At 44.5% G+C, this 17,514-nt stretch overlaps 1 protein-coding gene across 1 annotated transcript in view; it reads left to right on the top strand.

Moving 5' to 3' along the window:
• Positions 1–11,701: 11,701 nt before the first annotated feature.
• cacna2d2a (calcium channel, voltage-dependent, alpha 2/delta subunit 2a) overlaps positions 11,702–17,514 on the top strand; it is a gene marked incomplete at its 5' end in the record, with an annotated part of 167,084 nt that continues 161,271 nt past the window's right edge. Inside the window, one exon of the mRNA XM_083971151.1 lies at positions 11,702–11,817. Within this exon, the coding sequence (XP_083827277.1) occupies positions 11,702–11,817 (116 nt within the window). The remainder of the gene's footprint in view (positions 11,818–17,514) is intronic.

Here is a 17,514-nt window from a genome sequence, read left to right as displayed (position 1 = left end):
TTCTCTGAAGCCCCGCAGTTTCTCATCACGAGTGCTGTTTGTCCCCATGTCAGATTCTAAAACAACCAATTATCCTCCCATTTTTGAAGTCCTTCTATACAAAACGTCTGGAGCGTCTGGAGCCGATTCATTACACGCCGGACTTTGCAGTGGCGGGGGAGCGAACCAGAATTTGATGTTGATCCAAAATGTAAAAGCCCGATGATTTGCTACTAATAACCGTGGAAGGATTGCCGAAGCCTGTTTACTTGTGTGCAGATGTCTTGATTACCGAGCCATTAGATTAATTGAGATAAGCTTCAGCATGCTGCTCATGGATCCTGAATATCCACAGCACAAATAATCGGCGCTTAGTGGTGCAAGGTTAATACAACAGTTTTTGCAGAGGCAGGCGGAAAGCAGGAGGCCCAGGCCCAGCCGGTCCAGAGGCAACTCCAGAGGTGAAAGAAGACACCCGCCATCAAAATCTGTGGCGAATCATGTCTGCAGCCTCATGGGACCAGCGGACCATGTCCCGGCACTGATAGTTTGACGGATGATACATCACCATCAACTGCAAGATCTATTGTTATGACAGCAGGAAAGATGGTATCATACTGCAGCAATATCCACAATCTGACAAATACAAACACACACACACCCACACACACGTACTAACACACGCATATGACAACAGGATTTTTTTTCCTGCAGATCACAGATATAATACATATTTATTATTGTTTAAAAAATATCATAAGTCACAGTTTGCAAGACAGATTTCTATCATTATTATTGAAGTACTGTGTATTTGCCACTAGATGTCTCACTCCTAGCTTGTTTTTAGGCCACACACACACAGAGGCACACTGGCGCACACACAGTCACATGCAGTGTGCACATGGTGTGTTTAATATGACCAGCCTAGCTACTCTCCACATGTGTTGCCGTCTCCTCTGGGAGGACAGGAAAGCATCTGCCTCCCTCTGTCTGTCTAACACATTTCTGGGAAAATAGCCCAAAACCTGCGGCTCAGGGGGAGGGAAACAACACACACACACAGACACACACATAAACACACACACACACACATACATAAACACACACACATACATAAACAGACATACACCTACATATCTGAACAAATACAACAATAATTTGTGTAAATGCATGTTTGCGCCTCAGTTTTCGTTGTCAGATTGTAGCACATGGATATAATGCAGCCTTTCTCCACTGGCTGGAAGTGATGATACATTAATAAAGATTACAGTATCAATTGATGCAACACTTTTGTAAGCCTGGGATCAAATAACCACATAAACAAACCATTAGCTGTAATAGGAAAAGACACTGCTGGCTTCATTAGGTGCTCAGAGGGAGCATCCTCACCCAGAGCCCACCCCTCCACTTTACCTGGTTGGTTAGTTTTTCCTGTTTGCAGCGTTTTGTATTTCAATGTGCTGTGCTGTGGGGAATATGTGCCCTTTGGACCATGGAGAGCCCTGCATCCAGGAAATACGACATGCGCTTTTAGAGCCGACAGTATGGTAAAACCCAAGCAAGCATGAACCCAGGTTGATACTCTGTCCCTCCAGGAGGAAGCCTGCTGATTAATGGAAGCACCAAGACAATGTTGTTGAAGGACTGGGACTGTAGCGTCAACATTAGTGCTGAAGCAATTAGACGGATAATTGATTGACAGAAAATAAACGGACTAAAATTTGAATATTTGATTAATTTTTATTATTTATCAAGCAAAGTTAACAAGCATTTGCTGTTTGCAATTTCTCAGGATGAACATTTGCTGATGTTCCTGTTTTGGTTCATTGCAAATAAACTCTGTTAATTGATTAGATCAAGGAATGTAAAGATGTCATCTTAAGATCTGGGAACCTTTTTTTTATTATTATTTATTTTTTACTTGTTATAGACTCCATTATTAGTGAATCAAAGCAAAATGGCAACAATCCTCTTTGTTTGGCTCTGGGCAACATATTAGCAACAGATGTCAACACCTCTACAAGAGAGGAAAAACAAGTGTCTCTGATAGAGGGACGTGTATTTTAATGATAGCACACACTGTTGTCTGTATCTCTCTCTGATGAGCACTAAATATGTTGCTTTTTCATCTTTTTTTGTATAAGCTAGTTTGAGTAATCTCCTCTACAATCTAATCGAAATTGAGCCACAGACTACAATGTGACTTTGTGACATTTTACCTGACCATGTAAAGGGTTGGGTTTACAGTATAGTTACTATACCACAGAAAGTTGATATTTTTGTGAAAGGAAAAAAAAAACCCAACTAAATAATAAAATAAGGTAAGCCACATCCAATCAATCACTGTGGAAAATGGATTAAAATGTATTTAAAGATGCAATTCTTGCTCAAATGACCAAAAAGCTAAATAAGCAGCAACACACACAACTTGTAGATGCAGCACATTGTTTTTTCTTAGGTTTTGTGCAAAGGTCATCATGATTAATAATCAGTATAAAGGCCTAAAATTCAGCAACACAAAATACACATCAGGTTCCCTTTTGGTTTAGGAACTTTGCACATTCTCTTGTTATGGAACAGAAGCTGGAGCACAGCTTCAGGAAGCTGGTTGATCCCTGAAGTAGCAGCCATTTATCAATCCACTGTTTTTCTGAGAGTTACTCACAGTATAGGAAGCATGTCAGGTTAAATCTGCTTTTTTTTGGTTTATAATATTTAACCAAATGACTGTTGACAGAAACGAGCCATGTAAGAATGAAACGAGCAGGAACTCCTCAGGTGTCTGGAAAACACAGCTCTCACCTGTGTCTGTCATTGTTTGCTAACACATTCCCGCGCTGGCGCACAGGAAATAACGCGTTCTACTCAGTTTTACCTGACAACGAGAAGGGAGGAGGGAGGAGAGCGCTGCTAGAAGCAACATGGCAGAGAACCCGAAGAAGCGACCAAGAGGTTCAGAAGTGGATCCTACTAAAAAGAAAAAGTCTTCCCGTTCGGCAGAAGGTCTGTTGGCGAAGAAAGAGAAACGGTAGCGGTGGGGAGGGGAGGGGCGGGTTACACCGGTGCATACGCCATATTGAGGTGCTGGCCGTATCGTTGTTATAACGCAGAAATCCTCTAGGGGGCGATAGAAGTTACGCACTATAGCTTTAATGTGGATTAATCTACGTTACCCACACTTGTTAATGTGTCCATTTTCGTTTTGTCTTTATCGTTATTTTGTTATTATTATTTAGTGGTCGGCTCGCCCAGCATTTCCTACTTTAGGTTTCGCGGACGCTGCCCGGCGGGTCATGGGAATACGCCACCGAATCACCATTTATGGTCGGAACCACGACGGTATCTGATCGGCTTTGAACCTCCGACCTTCATTCTTGATTTGAAAACATTTCTTTTTGCTTTCGTACGTCTTGTGCTGGTCCAAGAATTTCACCGTGCTTGCGGAGGCTCGTGGGAAATGTAGTGTGAAAACTTTGCTTTCCAAAACTCCTTGTTGTCCCTTTAATAATTTGATTGGATCATGGGATATTTATAAGTCATAAGTCACACATGAGAAGAAGCTGCAAAATTGAGAAGATCAAACTGTAGAATTATTGAATTATTTATAATTGCTGATTAATTATCGAAAAATGCATTGACTAATTCATCTCTTGGTATACCGTACTGTATCATTGGCCATCAAAGCACATGGTGCTGCAGACTAGCTATTATTACTGTGATATGTAGTATCGATCTATGTGATGCACTTAGCTTCATAAAGATAAGCCATTTATAGATCAATCAACTAACAGCGATGTATCTGAGAGAGTACGTACGAGTGTCTATGTTACATGTGTAATCAACTGGAGTGATACCAGAGTGAACCATCCCATTCAAGCCAAAGCTCCAGGTGTAGCCCAGGAGAAGGTTAGCTGTTGTCATGCAAGGTGATGTGATGTATTAGAGGCTTTCAGTCTTGGTTCTGCCTCTTACTGCAGGCCATCTATTTCCTCCTGAATTCTCACTCACTGTCTCTGGTTGTAAAAAAAAAAAGAAATCCTCCAGTTTGACTACAGCTGTGTGTTTATGTGTCTGTCAGAGTGTGACTGTGGAGAATAAGCTCCAGAATGTGTGTTATCTATTAATTCCTTCATTAAGCCCTTATCGCCAGTTTTAATGCCAATTAAGATGCGCTTTAAAGTGACGGCAGGGCGGGCAAGCGACTATGCACTTCTCACTCCACAGTGACAAGAGAAGAGGAGCAGACCACGTTCAGACAGGACCACCCGCTCGCCTTATCAAACCACTAAAGGCGCCACAGGCCTGTTAGTTTTGCCTCTTTAACACTGACACTGTTTAATGTGCTCTATACGCCGACACCGAGTGCTTCTCTCACTGCGAACGTACTGAAGGCCAATTTGATGTCGGCATATCACTGTGGAGCAGCTTGAAGGAACTCCCCTATTTCATTTTCAACCAAATTTAATCCTCTTCAAATTGCTTTATTTCATCTGATTTTTTTTGAAACAATATGATTGCTATAAAGGCATTTGAAAAAAAAGAAAAGAAAAAAGAGGAGGTTTTCCTGCGTCCTGCTTGAACCGGGAGATGAGATGAGAATCATTGTGTGGGGCAGGACTCACATGCTCCGCTGCATGGTGTAGGACACGTGGAGGTCATTGCTTTCTCTGACTGTGGGTGAGCAGTGTTCTGCTGTATTTGCTCACCGGAGAGAGACCGCACACACACACACACATATATATGGATGTAGAATATATAGATTGATGTGTGCGGTATACACAGGTGCCTTGGCCGCATCTACCATATGGAGCCAGCCCAAACTTTTGCAAACACAGTCAGGGTCACGATGAACACTTGTGTTTGAATTCTAATTAGATAGCATTGACAGATCTGCAATATGCAGACTAAGCAGATGGCTCATGGACAGTGAGGAGAGGTGGGGGTGGTGTTGTGGGCCAGTGGGCTACAGGTCTTGTTCTGTATTATAGCAGCTGGCTGACTATACTCTGGAGTGCACGTCAGCAGAGAGAGTGACTGACGTCAAGTGACAAAAGAAAAAACCTGGCAGAAATAGTGAGTAGGAGTGAAAGTACAGCGCTATCAGTTAATCAGCCCATTATTTGATTGATTAATTAGTTAATTGAATAAAGTGTAAATGATAAAGTTTTTTCATTAAAATGTCACAGCAGTAAAAATGACAATTACTGTACTATTCCATTGAGCTGCGGTGACATTTAAATGACCTTCATCTTGCCAACAGGTCGAAATCAAGGATATTTATTTGACCATCATGTGACTCAATCAATGTCAGAATCACATAAATGATTGATTATGAGAATTCAATGAATTAATAGATTTACAAATTATCAAATCAAGAAGGGAAAAAGTGGATGAGTTATTTAAAATGAGAAGGGAATGATGGTTATTGAAATTTTGACACTAGCATCATTAAGACACCTTGGATTTGTTGTAACACAAAAATGAAAACAGTGTAGTAGTAGTAGTAGTAGTACTAGTAGTAGTAGTAGTAGTAGTAGTAGTAGTAGTAGTAGTACATCCAATCCTGTTTTAGACCAGGTGCCGGATGATCAGGGGATCCAAACAGAGAAAAAAAGGGAATATCCGCACATTGAGTTAAAGTGTTGAAACGTGTGTTTTTAGTCAATTAAAGATAATTGGTAAATTAATTTTAATTGACTAAAAACACATGTTTTGACCCAAATGGTCTTCCTCAGGCAACTATAAAGAAATGACATGGCAGGTGGTAGGTATATAATATAGGCTGAAAGCCTGGTGACGTCACACTTCTGTCTGATCTGTCAATCAAACAGGCAGGCTTCAAGTGAGCCATGTATGGGCATATATAGGCTACTTAGTATGCACAGAGGTTAGTAAATGCAAGACAATACAATATGCACAATGTACAGATTACTATAGGGAAACACACAAACCAAAACAAACCATCCCAGAAAAGGCCATTAGAAAATCACTGGAAAAAGCTTTAATATATAGACATTTTTATAATCATTTTATGAAATTATAGTAAAGATTATACAAAAACATGAGATTACAATTTTTGAATCGAGTATTTAAAATGTAATCAACACTGCTTGGAGATTAATACAGAAATGATACATACGTATTCTACAAAATTTGACGCAGTCTAAAAACTGGCAAATGAAAGAGAAACGTGAACTAGTCTGTGCCCTGCCCTGGCTGGCTGAAGAGTGCTAGTACAGCATGGCTGATGTAAAACCCTGAGTCTGAAACATGTCGGATCGACCTTGTCTTGAAAATCACAAACAAAAGCGGAGTGCAGTCGGAGCTTCTCCGGGCGCGTTTCCTCCTCTCATCTCTCCTCTCCCTGTGTGGCACTGATGTCTCTTTCCTCCCCTCTATTTCCCACTCTCTATCCTTCTCAATCCCAGCTTTGATGTATGCATGAAGGAGGATTTCCTGAAGACCAAAGAGGCCATTACCCAGGGGCCATTAGGCCTCTAGTAGAGCATGTCAATGAGTGCTGAGTCTTGCTCTGTTTTCACATGCAGCCACTTGTGTATGTGGGTGAGCCAGGCGGGGGGATTCCCTGGAGGTGATAAAACGCAGCTTTAAATGTACACATCCCTCATAAATATCTGTGTTTTTTAACAGAGCGGCGCCGTGCTTGCGTGCGTGCATGTGTGTGTGTCCTGCTGTAACTCTGCGTCCGGCCGCTGTTGTTCCCACTGTTGCACGTGAGGAGGTCGGGTCATTAATTGGCGCTGTTGTTCTTTCATGCAGACTAAGAGCGAGGGGAGTGAGTCATCATCATCAGGATGAAACGCTCTGACATTTGAGCATGAAAGTCCCAGAGTGCCTTGCGGCCCAACATGGCGTGTGTGTTTGTGTTTTACAGTAAAGGAGGTATATGCAGCGCCGCGGCCTGAATGGAGATATCCGGTGTTTAGCATTAATCCAGTGTTTTTCAACCTTGGGGTCGGGGCCCCACGTGAGGTCGCCTGGAATTCAAATGGGGTCGCCTGAAATGTCTAAAAATTACTGATAAAATAAACAAATAAATAAATAAACTAATTATTATTTTCAAATTATGATTAAAATCAAACAACTTTATTCTATACTTTCACTTTCTTGAATATAAATTGGGTTCAAATAAAATGCAGCACATAAAAATATCTGAGCTGACACATCTTGGCCGCGATCACGTGACTGCACGTGACCCCGGGGTCACCAGAAATTTGTGATGTCAAAATGGGGTCACGAGCCAAAAAAAAAGGTTGGGAACCACTGCATTAAAGGTCATGTAGGTAACAGCCACATTACAGAGCCGGGCAAATAAAGAGGGATGTGAGGGTTTAAGGAATATTTATGTAAACAAGACGGCCTGTGTGGTATTTAGATGGGATCTCTCTGTTGTGGTGAGTGGATGAAAGTAAATGGGATGATAAGCGGTGAGGTGAGCAGGGAGTAAGCCGAAAAGGACACAGAGGGAAGATAACCTTGATTGCTGGAATCACTATGCCGATCTCTTCTGTACGTCCCTCTAGAGGACAAAGACACACAGAGTCCTCTCTCCTGTGGTTTCAAAAAAAAAAAAAAGCCCCTAAGGAAGTGTGTGGTAATGAGTGACAGTGTATCATGCTCCTGTTTTTACAGAGAGCACTTGAGAGAATCATTGAAGTTTGCTGAGAGCGTCGGGAGTGTCTCTCAAGGGCAGCCGACTCCGCCGTCGGCGCCGAGCGCGACGCGCACCCCCTCTCTAATCAGAAATATAAAATCTTAACATCCAGCGTGCTGACTAGACCAGGTTTTACAGAACGTGAAGCCTCGCTTTTCTGTCCAGCGCAGCAGAACATCAGCACACAGGGCCACAGAACGAGACAGAGGAGGAGGTTAAGGAGGGAGAGAAAGATGGATAAGGTGGAGGGAAAGGAAGATAAGCAGCCGGCGCGAGTGTGTGTGTGTTAGTGTGTATCTATGTGTCTAGATGTGTGGGGTGTGCCTTTTTTACTGGTGACTTCCCCGGGGCCCGGAGACAGGAGAAACAAGAAGTGATTAATTCTACTCCAACCTACTTGGCCTCCGTCTGGGGGGGAGCGGTCCTGAGGAAGGCTCCTGCGCTCTACTCTCCAGATCAATAACAGATTGGCAGGTCGGTCTCTTCAGGAGAGGCTGCACGGCCAATGAGAGAGATCCTGAGCGTCGGGAAAAACCCCGCCTCTCGTCTTGCTTTTGTCGCCGTTCGGAGGCTCAGCGGAGCTCGAGGTCATTGATCTGTGTGTTTTCACTGAGCGGATCCCTTGGCTGGCCCGATCGATCGCCTCTAATAAAGAGTGGATTCTCTATAAGCATTCGTAACATGTTGAATGAGATCCATGGCCCCAGGGTGGCAATCACCTCTTTTTATCTGCCACTCTTCCACCCACGAGCAACACCAACACCACCACCGCACATATACGCACATTATACAGACAGATGAAATTTAATTTGCATTTAAGGCACTGGTGTGACGGAGTCGTGTGACAAGGCCATACATCAGAAATTTTTGCTCAGAGTGGTTGCCAATCGTCTCCCTGTCCCAGCAACTGCTCAACACCCAGAGGCGTTGTGTTCATCCAGAGAGACATCCCTACCCCCCCCATGTTTTGTTTGCACTGAGAAAATCCACCTCTACTCTGGACAGCTCTCTCTCTCTCTTAGAAAAAACACACATTGGTGCATCAATTCAAAGTTAAAGGAGACATATGATGCCCCCTTGCCACAAATTAAAATAGTTCCCAGGTGTCTTAAAGACATGTCTGTGACATGCTTTGGTCAAAATACCCCAAGGATCAAACATCACAGCTCTTTTCATCCTCTCAAAACAGGCCTGTTCAGAACGGCTGGTTTCAGTGCCTGTCCCTTTAAATGCAAATGAACCACTACTTGCCCCGCCCCACCACTTATACCGTTCCCAGGTAGGGGTGGGGTTATGCCAATTTGAATCCTAGTAACATCACTGGAAGACAACTGAGGGAACAGCTCATAAAACCACATGGATTTCAACCTAGGGAGCCTGAAAATTACAGATTTTATTGTCAATTCTCACATTTTGGGGACCAGAAGGCAAAACAAACACCCAAATATATGTTGAGCCTTCAAAAAGTGATTTTTCCATAATACGTTCCCATTAAATATGAATTCTTTCTATCGCACCTGCTGAGATAAATTTGCCAAATTTCTGTTTTTGAATGGAGGGAGGAGAGAAGGGGTGGCTGTGAGTCAGCAGAAATGTTTGGTGTGAGTCAGCCAGCCCACATCCCTCCAACCAGTATCTGTTTGTTGTTATCATTAATGTCATCATGGGAAGCACGGTACAGTAAATTACTGTGCGAGAGTAGCCATCAATTAAGATGATTTTTCTCCGCTCGGGGAATAATAATGAATCAAAACACGTCTGTCCCCCTGTTCTCTGCCACAGATTTGTTTGGAGAGGTATATGAGAGAGAGTCGTTTGCTCAATACGTCTCAAAAAATTAGTAGCTCTGGGGAATAAAAACAGATTTCTTTTTTTCCCGAGGAACGGGGCCTGGATATTTTTCTCTACTGAATGATCCGTGACGTCTGTGTACACCAGCCGAGGTGCTGCTGCTGCTGCTGCTGCTGCTGTATACTCTTCATCCCTGCCATCAGGTGGGTTTTTCCCTCCCCTGCCGAGGCCTGTGCCCTGCAGTGTGTCCTTTTCTACCAAAACAGCCCCCGTCTTCCACGTCAGTGAGGAGGCAGAAACGCTGTGCAGCAGCCCCTGCCGACTGCTGCGTGGCTTTCTGTGGCAGAGCACCTGCGTGTCCCCTGCTGCCTGACTGAGCCAAGGACAACATAGCCACGAGACCGGCTGTCTCTCCCCATGCCTGCCCAGCAAATGGGCTGAGAGATGGAAGACGCGTCCAGGAGCAGCCGAAGGGACCGAGCGTCCCGGACACTTGGGGGAGGTTTGACTGGGAGACAACTGGAAAACATGAAAAAAAGAAAGACCTACAGCCTTGAGCAGCTGCCCCCCCCCCCAATAGTCTGTGTTTGTAGAGGACTGTGTCGCCTGTTTGTAATATTGAGGACAGAGACACACCTGGAACAAATTATGTAAAAAGCCATAAATCTTTATTGTGCGCAGCAGACGATCCTGAGAAATGTGTTTTTGCTTAGGTGCAAATGTGTCACACCTCCTGTGCCCCCCAGCTGAAACAGGAAGATCAGAGAACAAACAGCAGTGCACGAAAAAGGTAATAAGACAGGTACAGGTGCACAGACACACACACACACACTGCTGATGGAGAGAGATACTTTCCGGGGTTTAGCTTCATGCTGAATTAGATTTCCTCCGAGGTTTCCGGTGCATCTCTCCTTCTTGTTTACTATTTAAAATGAACACTATCTGACACGCGTCCAGGGGAAACTTGCTCCTCATGAAATCTCCCTTATTAGCAAGCTAATGATTATTCACAGGCTTCCAGTGATGAGGAACAAGCAAGATACAGTACAGTACGCCCTGCCTCTCCTGTGAAGTTTAATTCCAAGCCCCCTCTCACCTAAATAGCTGCAGACAGCCTGAAACAAAAGCCAGGTAGCTCCACGTCGACTTTATTAATTCTCTTTGCATTCATTTACATGTTCATCCACTGGACCAGATGCGCTAATAAGTGATAGAACAAATGTGGTTGGAGAGCAGCCCCAAGGTGATTGCTGAATGTTTACACTCCAGTTAATACACACCCTCACGCGCCCCCACCCCCCCCAACCCGGGAGTCATGCCTCTAATTACCAAAATAAAGCCTTGATTTCTGCTCATACTCTGGAGTTTGGGGAGGACACAGTGCACGGAGAGTGGATCTGAGGAGAAAGAGGAGGTGGCCTGATGCGCGCCCCCGTCTGTCGCACAGGAATAGGCGGTTTGAATGGAGGAAGGAGCGCTTCTGCCAACAGCTGAGTCAAGCACCACACCAAACACACGGCGGATACAGGAAGTCCAACGGTTCGGCCTTCAAAATAAAATGAAATTGTCTGCGCGAGATTATAAAAACTCTCGAGCTTCATGCTTGAATGTCGTGTCAAAATAGATCCATATATGAAAAGCAGATATTTATTGAAGTTGATTATATAAATAAAGGCACGAACTCGGCTCAGTTAAGGTTGTCTGTGCTCTAATGAAGGTGTTATACTGAGAATTCAGCATCCTCTCATTAGTATACACCATATGTTGGGGGGGGGGGGGGGCTGTAAACGAGAGATGGTTTTATTTCGAAAGTGCGGGTGGGAACAATCCACTCGTGTCGTGGCCAGCTTCACCCTGTATGGTCGTTACATTGGAGAGAGTGGGAGAGAAAAGGAGCAAATGTGCGCGGCGGCGGAGAGGGAGGGAGGACAGCGAGTGCGCAAATAGGCAGCAAGGCACATCATCATCATCAGCAGCAGCAGCAGCAGCGGCGGCAGCGGCAGCAGCGGAGCATCTTCCTGATCCTGATCCTGATCTCCCCTGTCTTCAGCCTCCAGCCTCCTCCGCGCGCCTCTCTGATTGAGACCTCAGTTAGTCCGGCTCAAGTGTCCAGAAGCCTCCGCCAACCATCACCCCCTCCCACCAAAACACCACTTTCTCCCGGAGCCCGGTTTATTCTTAGCTCAGCTTTTGCGAGCGGCTGTCCTTCCGGTCCTTCTTTTATTTATCCCCAGTTTCTTGAATATTTAATGGAAAATGGCGATCTGCGCGCAGTCGTACGGTATTTTCTGCCTCTTCACTATCCAAACTGTACTTATCATATGCGTGTCCACGCCGACGGACGGGACCCATCTCTTCCCCCAGCACTACACGTAAGTACCCTGCACTGTTTAGAGGAAGAGGGGGGGTTGTGGGGATCCAGCGGGGTGCGGGACACGGAACTAGGACAGGTGGCCCCCCGACGAGCCTGCACATGCAGCGGCGTTTACCTTGTCCCTGATGTTCAAACAGACAGACGCAGCTTCCGTCTCTACTGCTGCTGCTGCTGCTGCTGCTGCGTTCTGAATCTCTCTCATCGAGCCCATGTTGTTGTTTCTCTTGTTGTGGGCAGTGGCATTTAATAACCCAAAGCCCTGTTCAATTTGTCATAGTCAACATGGAATCAGGCTACAGGGGGAAGCACGCACAGGTGCCACAGGCGAATAACCCAACCGAGCAATAATTTATTGGAACATCCACGGGGATGAAAATGAAATAATAGTCGGCGTGTTGTTTCTGCTGTCACTGCATGGAGGGGAGAGAGGGAGGGAGGGAGGGGGGAGAATATCCCATTTATGCTTGATGGATAGGCTGAGCTATAACGAGGCTGCTCCTAAAAGTCCTCCAGTGGATGGCACAAGCACCGTGGAAATAATCTCGTCTATCCCACAGCAGGATGCACTGGTGTTTTTAAACCGGATGACTTTGATTCAGAGAACAAACCAATTAGTTAATGCCGCAGGAGCACCAGCTCTTAAAACCTGTAAAACCTCCTCACCTCAACTGCAAACTACTTGCTCAGACTCTTAATACAAGAACAGCAGCAACATGGCCTCTGGATAGAGCCATGCTTATTTTTGGCAAGAAGTAAAAACTCTTTTTTTTTTTTTTTTTTTTTAAGCTGTGGTTTTGTTTGTTTAGATGCACTTGGAGCCGGTGTCACAGTGACACATGCAGAGAGAGTAGCTGAGCATCCAGCTGTGTGCAGACTTTTCCTGCGTGCACCTGTTGGGATATTCTCCCTGCAATGACATTTCAATTTAAAGAGTGGTTTCTTTTCTCTCGTGTGATTTAGTAGAACAGTTTCACCTTGAATGACACACATTATTTCAGGAGGCTGCAGGAATAACGTCTGCAGCAACAATCTTATACCTGTGTGTCTGTTGGGAGATTCAATGCAACACTGACGACAATTAACCAAAAATAACCTTTTCTTTTTAGGCCGCCGCTGCTTCATTTAACATCCTAGTTGAGATGTTTTTTATATATATATCTATAGGGGCATAAAATCAACCTCTGCAGCCTCAGTGCAACAGTTCCTCACTCCAGTCTGTGAAGTCGCCCGTGCCCCCCCTCGAATGTGAGCGTCGGCCTGTTTATGATGATCATGTGGTGGTGATCTGATGTGAACGCTAAGTGTAGCCTGTAGTGATGATTAGTCAGTCAGGTTCACCAGAAGTGACAAGAATCTCAACCATTCCTCTCCGATGCATCCTCTGGATAATCTCTGTGAAATCTTGGGAGCGTTATTATTCCGGATTGGCCAAGGTGACTTTCAAATGAAAATCACTTATCCTTTATATTACAGCTTCTGACTTAAACCCACAATTAGCCGCCTCACTGATTTGATTGAGCGCCATAAAGTGAAGGACTGTAGAAAATCTCTCCTCCGTTTGAACTACTTTGCAAACAAATTTGCATGGATGTTTAAATTCTATGTGCATTGTATTTGAATAGCTGCTTTATAATCTGCACTTGTCAATGATTAAATGCTATATTTATAACCGTATATCCATATCTTCTCCACAAGTGCTTAGATAATTCCAGCTCCTCTACATTACGGTCACCGAAGTGACACGGTGTTTATCTCACTACTTGTCGTTGTTATCAGTGTTCTTGTTTTAGCAAGATAAAAATAAGATCAAGTCCAGGTCTGGTCATATATTATGTCAGTATTATATCTGGTCCTCTCCTGGGTTTTAAAAACTGGGTTTTGTGTCACCCACATCTCTGTGCTATTTGCTAGAATTCGGCTGTTAGATAATTGAAGTGTATGAGAGCTGCTATCACTTTTCACACACACACACACACACACACACACACACACACACACACACACACACACACACACACACACACACACACACACACACACACACACACACACACACACACACACACACACACACGCTTGTATATGCTCATGCTGTTGGCCTAAGTGCTTATAACCGAGGGAGTGTGTCCACAAGAAATGGCAGGTTGTCCTCTTGTCCATTTTTACAGCAGTGCTGCGAAGGTGTCTCTTTTCTTCACCTTGTCCTCTGGCAGCCTGGTCACATTTATATGTAGTTTGTATATTATAGTAGTTAGTGTATCATTGGTGTGTGTGTGTGTGTGTGTGTGTGTGTGTGTGTGGATGGGAAGATGGAATTATTGCCACATCACTAAATTATGTGGAGAAAACCAGTTCTGATAGCAGGAATTTAAATGACAGGACGTACTATCTTCTCTGGGAAGGTAAAATATTATTACTTTTCCCGGAGTTCATATCAAACTATATCCCCCAAATTTAGTTATTATCACACATATGAAAATAGTTTATCCTCCTTTGCCCTTAAAGAAATTTACTGCTGTTCTTGGAATGACAAGATCCACAGCAGCAGCATGAACATGATGACGGTGTGTGTGTGTGTGTGTGTGTGTGTGTGTGTGGCCGATACGCAGGTCATCCATCCAAACTCATTTCATCACATTCTCTACTTTTCCCATAATGCTTAGCTAACATATCACAACACAGGGAAAAGAAATACCACCAAGAGACATATTATGAAGTCGTGGTCCGACATCAAAGAACAAAGAGGCGGAGAGCATCAGCTGGCTTTCATGTGGCGTACGGTGGCAGCGCCTCACAGCATCAGGCCTCAGGAGCGCAGGTGCTTCTCCAGACCGGCTTCTCCTCAGTTCTACACAACATCTCAGTCAGCATCAGTCCAGTGTTTTACAGGAGGACAGTGTTGTCTTCTCCTTTGAACGCTCCCGATCAGCCTCATTAGATCTGACCTGGTGCAGTCAGCTGTGTTAAGGCTGCACGGTGCACCTGTCAATCATCCTGTTATTGATGTATTTCATTTTATGTAACCTACAGTATATATATTTTGAATGTGGATATAACCCACACACACACACACACACACACACTGATAGTCTACCAATCTAATTTTTGAACATTTCAGTGTAAACACATTAATGACAAGCTCCACTGCAGCAGACAGTGAGTGGCTGACACACAGGTCATGCTAACTCATTTTGGCCAAACTCATTACGTTTTCTTAATTATATTTGACTGGGTTAGGGTTACATGAGCAACGCTATTATTTCAGCACCGATCAAATCTAATTATCTTGATATCTTCATATTCTTTGATATTTACTCAAATGTTCTAATTATCACAGCGAAACATTGAAATCACTTTTATTCTGCACTGTCAAATCATTTTCTGTAGCTCATGCTGAATTAAACTTTACAATATATAGTTATATTGGATAATTAAAATATGTAGTTACATTGTATAGACCCCTTCGCGGCCTACGTCACTGTGACGTCACAACGTTCGCTGGAGGCAAAACAACTGACCCAGCATCTGTTTAGACAGGCGTCTACTGTGTACGGGACAGGTTTTAAATTAAGTTTGAACAAATTTTATGCTGCAGCAAAGATGGAAAATATATAATAGGTTCTGTTTAAAAGTGTAAGAATAGAAGGAAAGAGTCGGATCCAGAGCAGCATTCATTTACAAGCACCGATTAAACTTATTGTAGATAAACGTGTAGGCTACTCCCACAGACAGTATATAGGCCTCTCTCCTTGTCTCAGTCCGAGGTCTCAACGGGCCGGACCGAACAACACGACCGGACGTACCGGGTTCAGGCTGAAAACATTTAATAGCTGGGGTCGCGGCGGACCACCGGCTTCTTTTTTCTTTCTTTCTTTCTTTTTTTTGCCGCAGTCCCGTCGAAAAGAGTCCAGGGCCGCATCGGGTCCAGGCTTCAACACCCGCGGATCTGACCAGGTCGGGTCTTTGAGAACTGTAGCAGGACTGAAGCAGCTTAGAAAGGGCTCAAACAGGCGATCGTGGGCGTTCAGAGGTTTAGTACATTTACAAGAACTAGCAGAAAATAGACATAGACCCGGCCGGCGTCTGTTTGAGAATCAATTTACGGTACATATGACGGTCTGGAGTCAACTTTTTCAAATAACACTCACAGTCTCGGAGGGTGGATGTACTGACGTATTCACTAAAATATGCCTTTTCCTCGTCCATTCTTGAAAAAACAGTCCGTTAAAACATGCTAACCAGCGTTTACAAGCTGCCACGTTTGAGACGTTTTGCCTCCAGTTAAGCCCCGCCCACCCGGATGATTACAATCTGTGAAAGGGTCTATAGCTTAATTCTTATCAATCCAACCATGATATATATATCATAGAGAGGACAAACAGTAACACTCAGAACTAATCAAAAAATACATTTACTAGCCTACATGTGTGGTCGTAAATTGTGTTTTTTTCCCCTTGGTCACACCTAATATTAAATATTCCATGAAACCATCAAATCCAATATTCTTAATCAGCTGAGTCACTGTTGTGACGTGTGTATTTACACACACAGACATTGACGCACTGTACAGGAGGAGACGTGCCCTCCTTCCTTCCTGCATGTCAGTCAGTCAGAGCCGTATACATGTGTGTGTGTGTGTGTGTGTGTGTGTGTGTAGCATGTAGACTAATGAAGTTGCATAAGAAGTCTGCCTGGCTCGGGGACAGAGGTGGTGTCCCTCACTGTTAGTATCACTGTGTCCTGCCCGGCTCGGCTCTGCTCTCACTGTACGCTTTGTTTTTTTATTTCATATCGAGGTGACCTTTTCACAGTCAGCCCCCCCCCCACCTCTCCCCAGTGGTCCCGCACTGCACACTCCTTTTTCCTCCTCTTTTGCACTTCTCCTCATCTTGCTCCCCATAAACCCAGCCACAGTGCGCACGCTCGCTGCCGTGCCTCTCCTGACGAGGCCGCTCCCCCCCCGCTGCGGCTTGGTGATTATGGCGAACGCTGTCACCGCTTGGCAGATTTGTACAATTTAATAAATCTGTCTCCCCCTCTTGTCTTCTGAGCAAATCTGACATTTAAAGATGACATTTGTCTCTGTCATCATATTAAAAGACAAAACGACTCTGTTGTGTTGTGCTGTTGATGCCAGTGATTAGCTATCTGCAGGCTGCTGAAAGGAAAAGGTTGGCACCAAGTCAGTGGTTGGCTTGCAAACACATGACAGAATTCATTCATCTGATTGCTGAAAGATGAGTTAGATTTTTTTTGTTTTGGTTGGGTTCTTGTTGGCCATGCTTGTTCAGTGTGTCTGCAGGTTGGCAGGTCGGCCTCCGCTGCTGCTGCTACTGCTGCTTCCAAATGATCTAGTGGAAATCTTGATCCATTAAGTCATTTGTTGCTTGCTGGGAGATATACAGTGATGAGCCCCTGCCGTTTGATCTCTTAATTCCAAACTTGGCTCCGTCTAACGGAGATCAGCTCCTGCTTAGGGTGCACTTCTGTCAGACCTGAGCAGTTTTATTGCAGAGGCGCTGATCCCAGCCCGACCAAGACAGGCACGTTCGCTGCCAGTCCGACCAGATATACGCAAGGTGCTATGGGATGGGATGGGATGGGTAGTGTGGGGGTGGGGGGGGGTGCTGATGACTCGCCCAGACATTAACAGAGATGGAAGATAGGAGGGAGCCAGATAGCGATCCAAAGAGAG

The sequence above is a fragment of the Trachurus trachurus genome (genome assembly GCF_905171665.1).
Source record: "Trachurus trachurus genome assembly, chromosome: 5".
In the NCBI taxonomy this organism is placed as follows: domain Eukaryota; kingdom Metazoa; phylum Chordata; class Actinopteri; order Carangiformes; family Carangidae; genus Trachurus; species Trachurus trachurus.
This window is presented reverse-complemented; position numbering and strand designations above follow the sequence as displayed.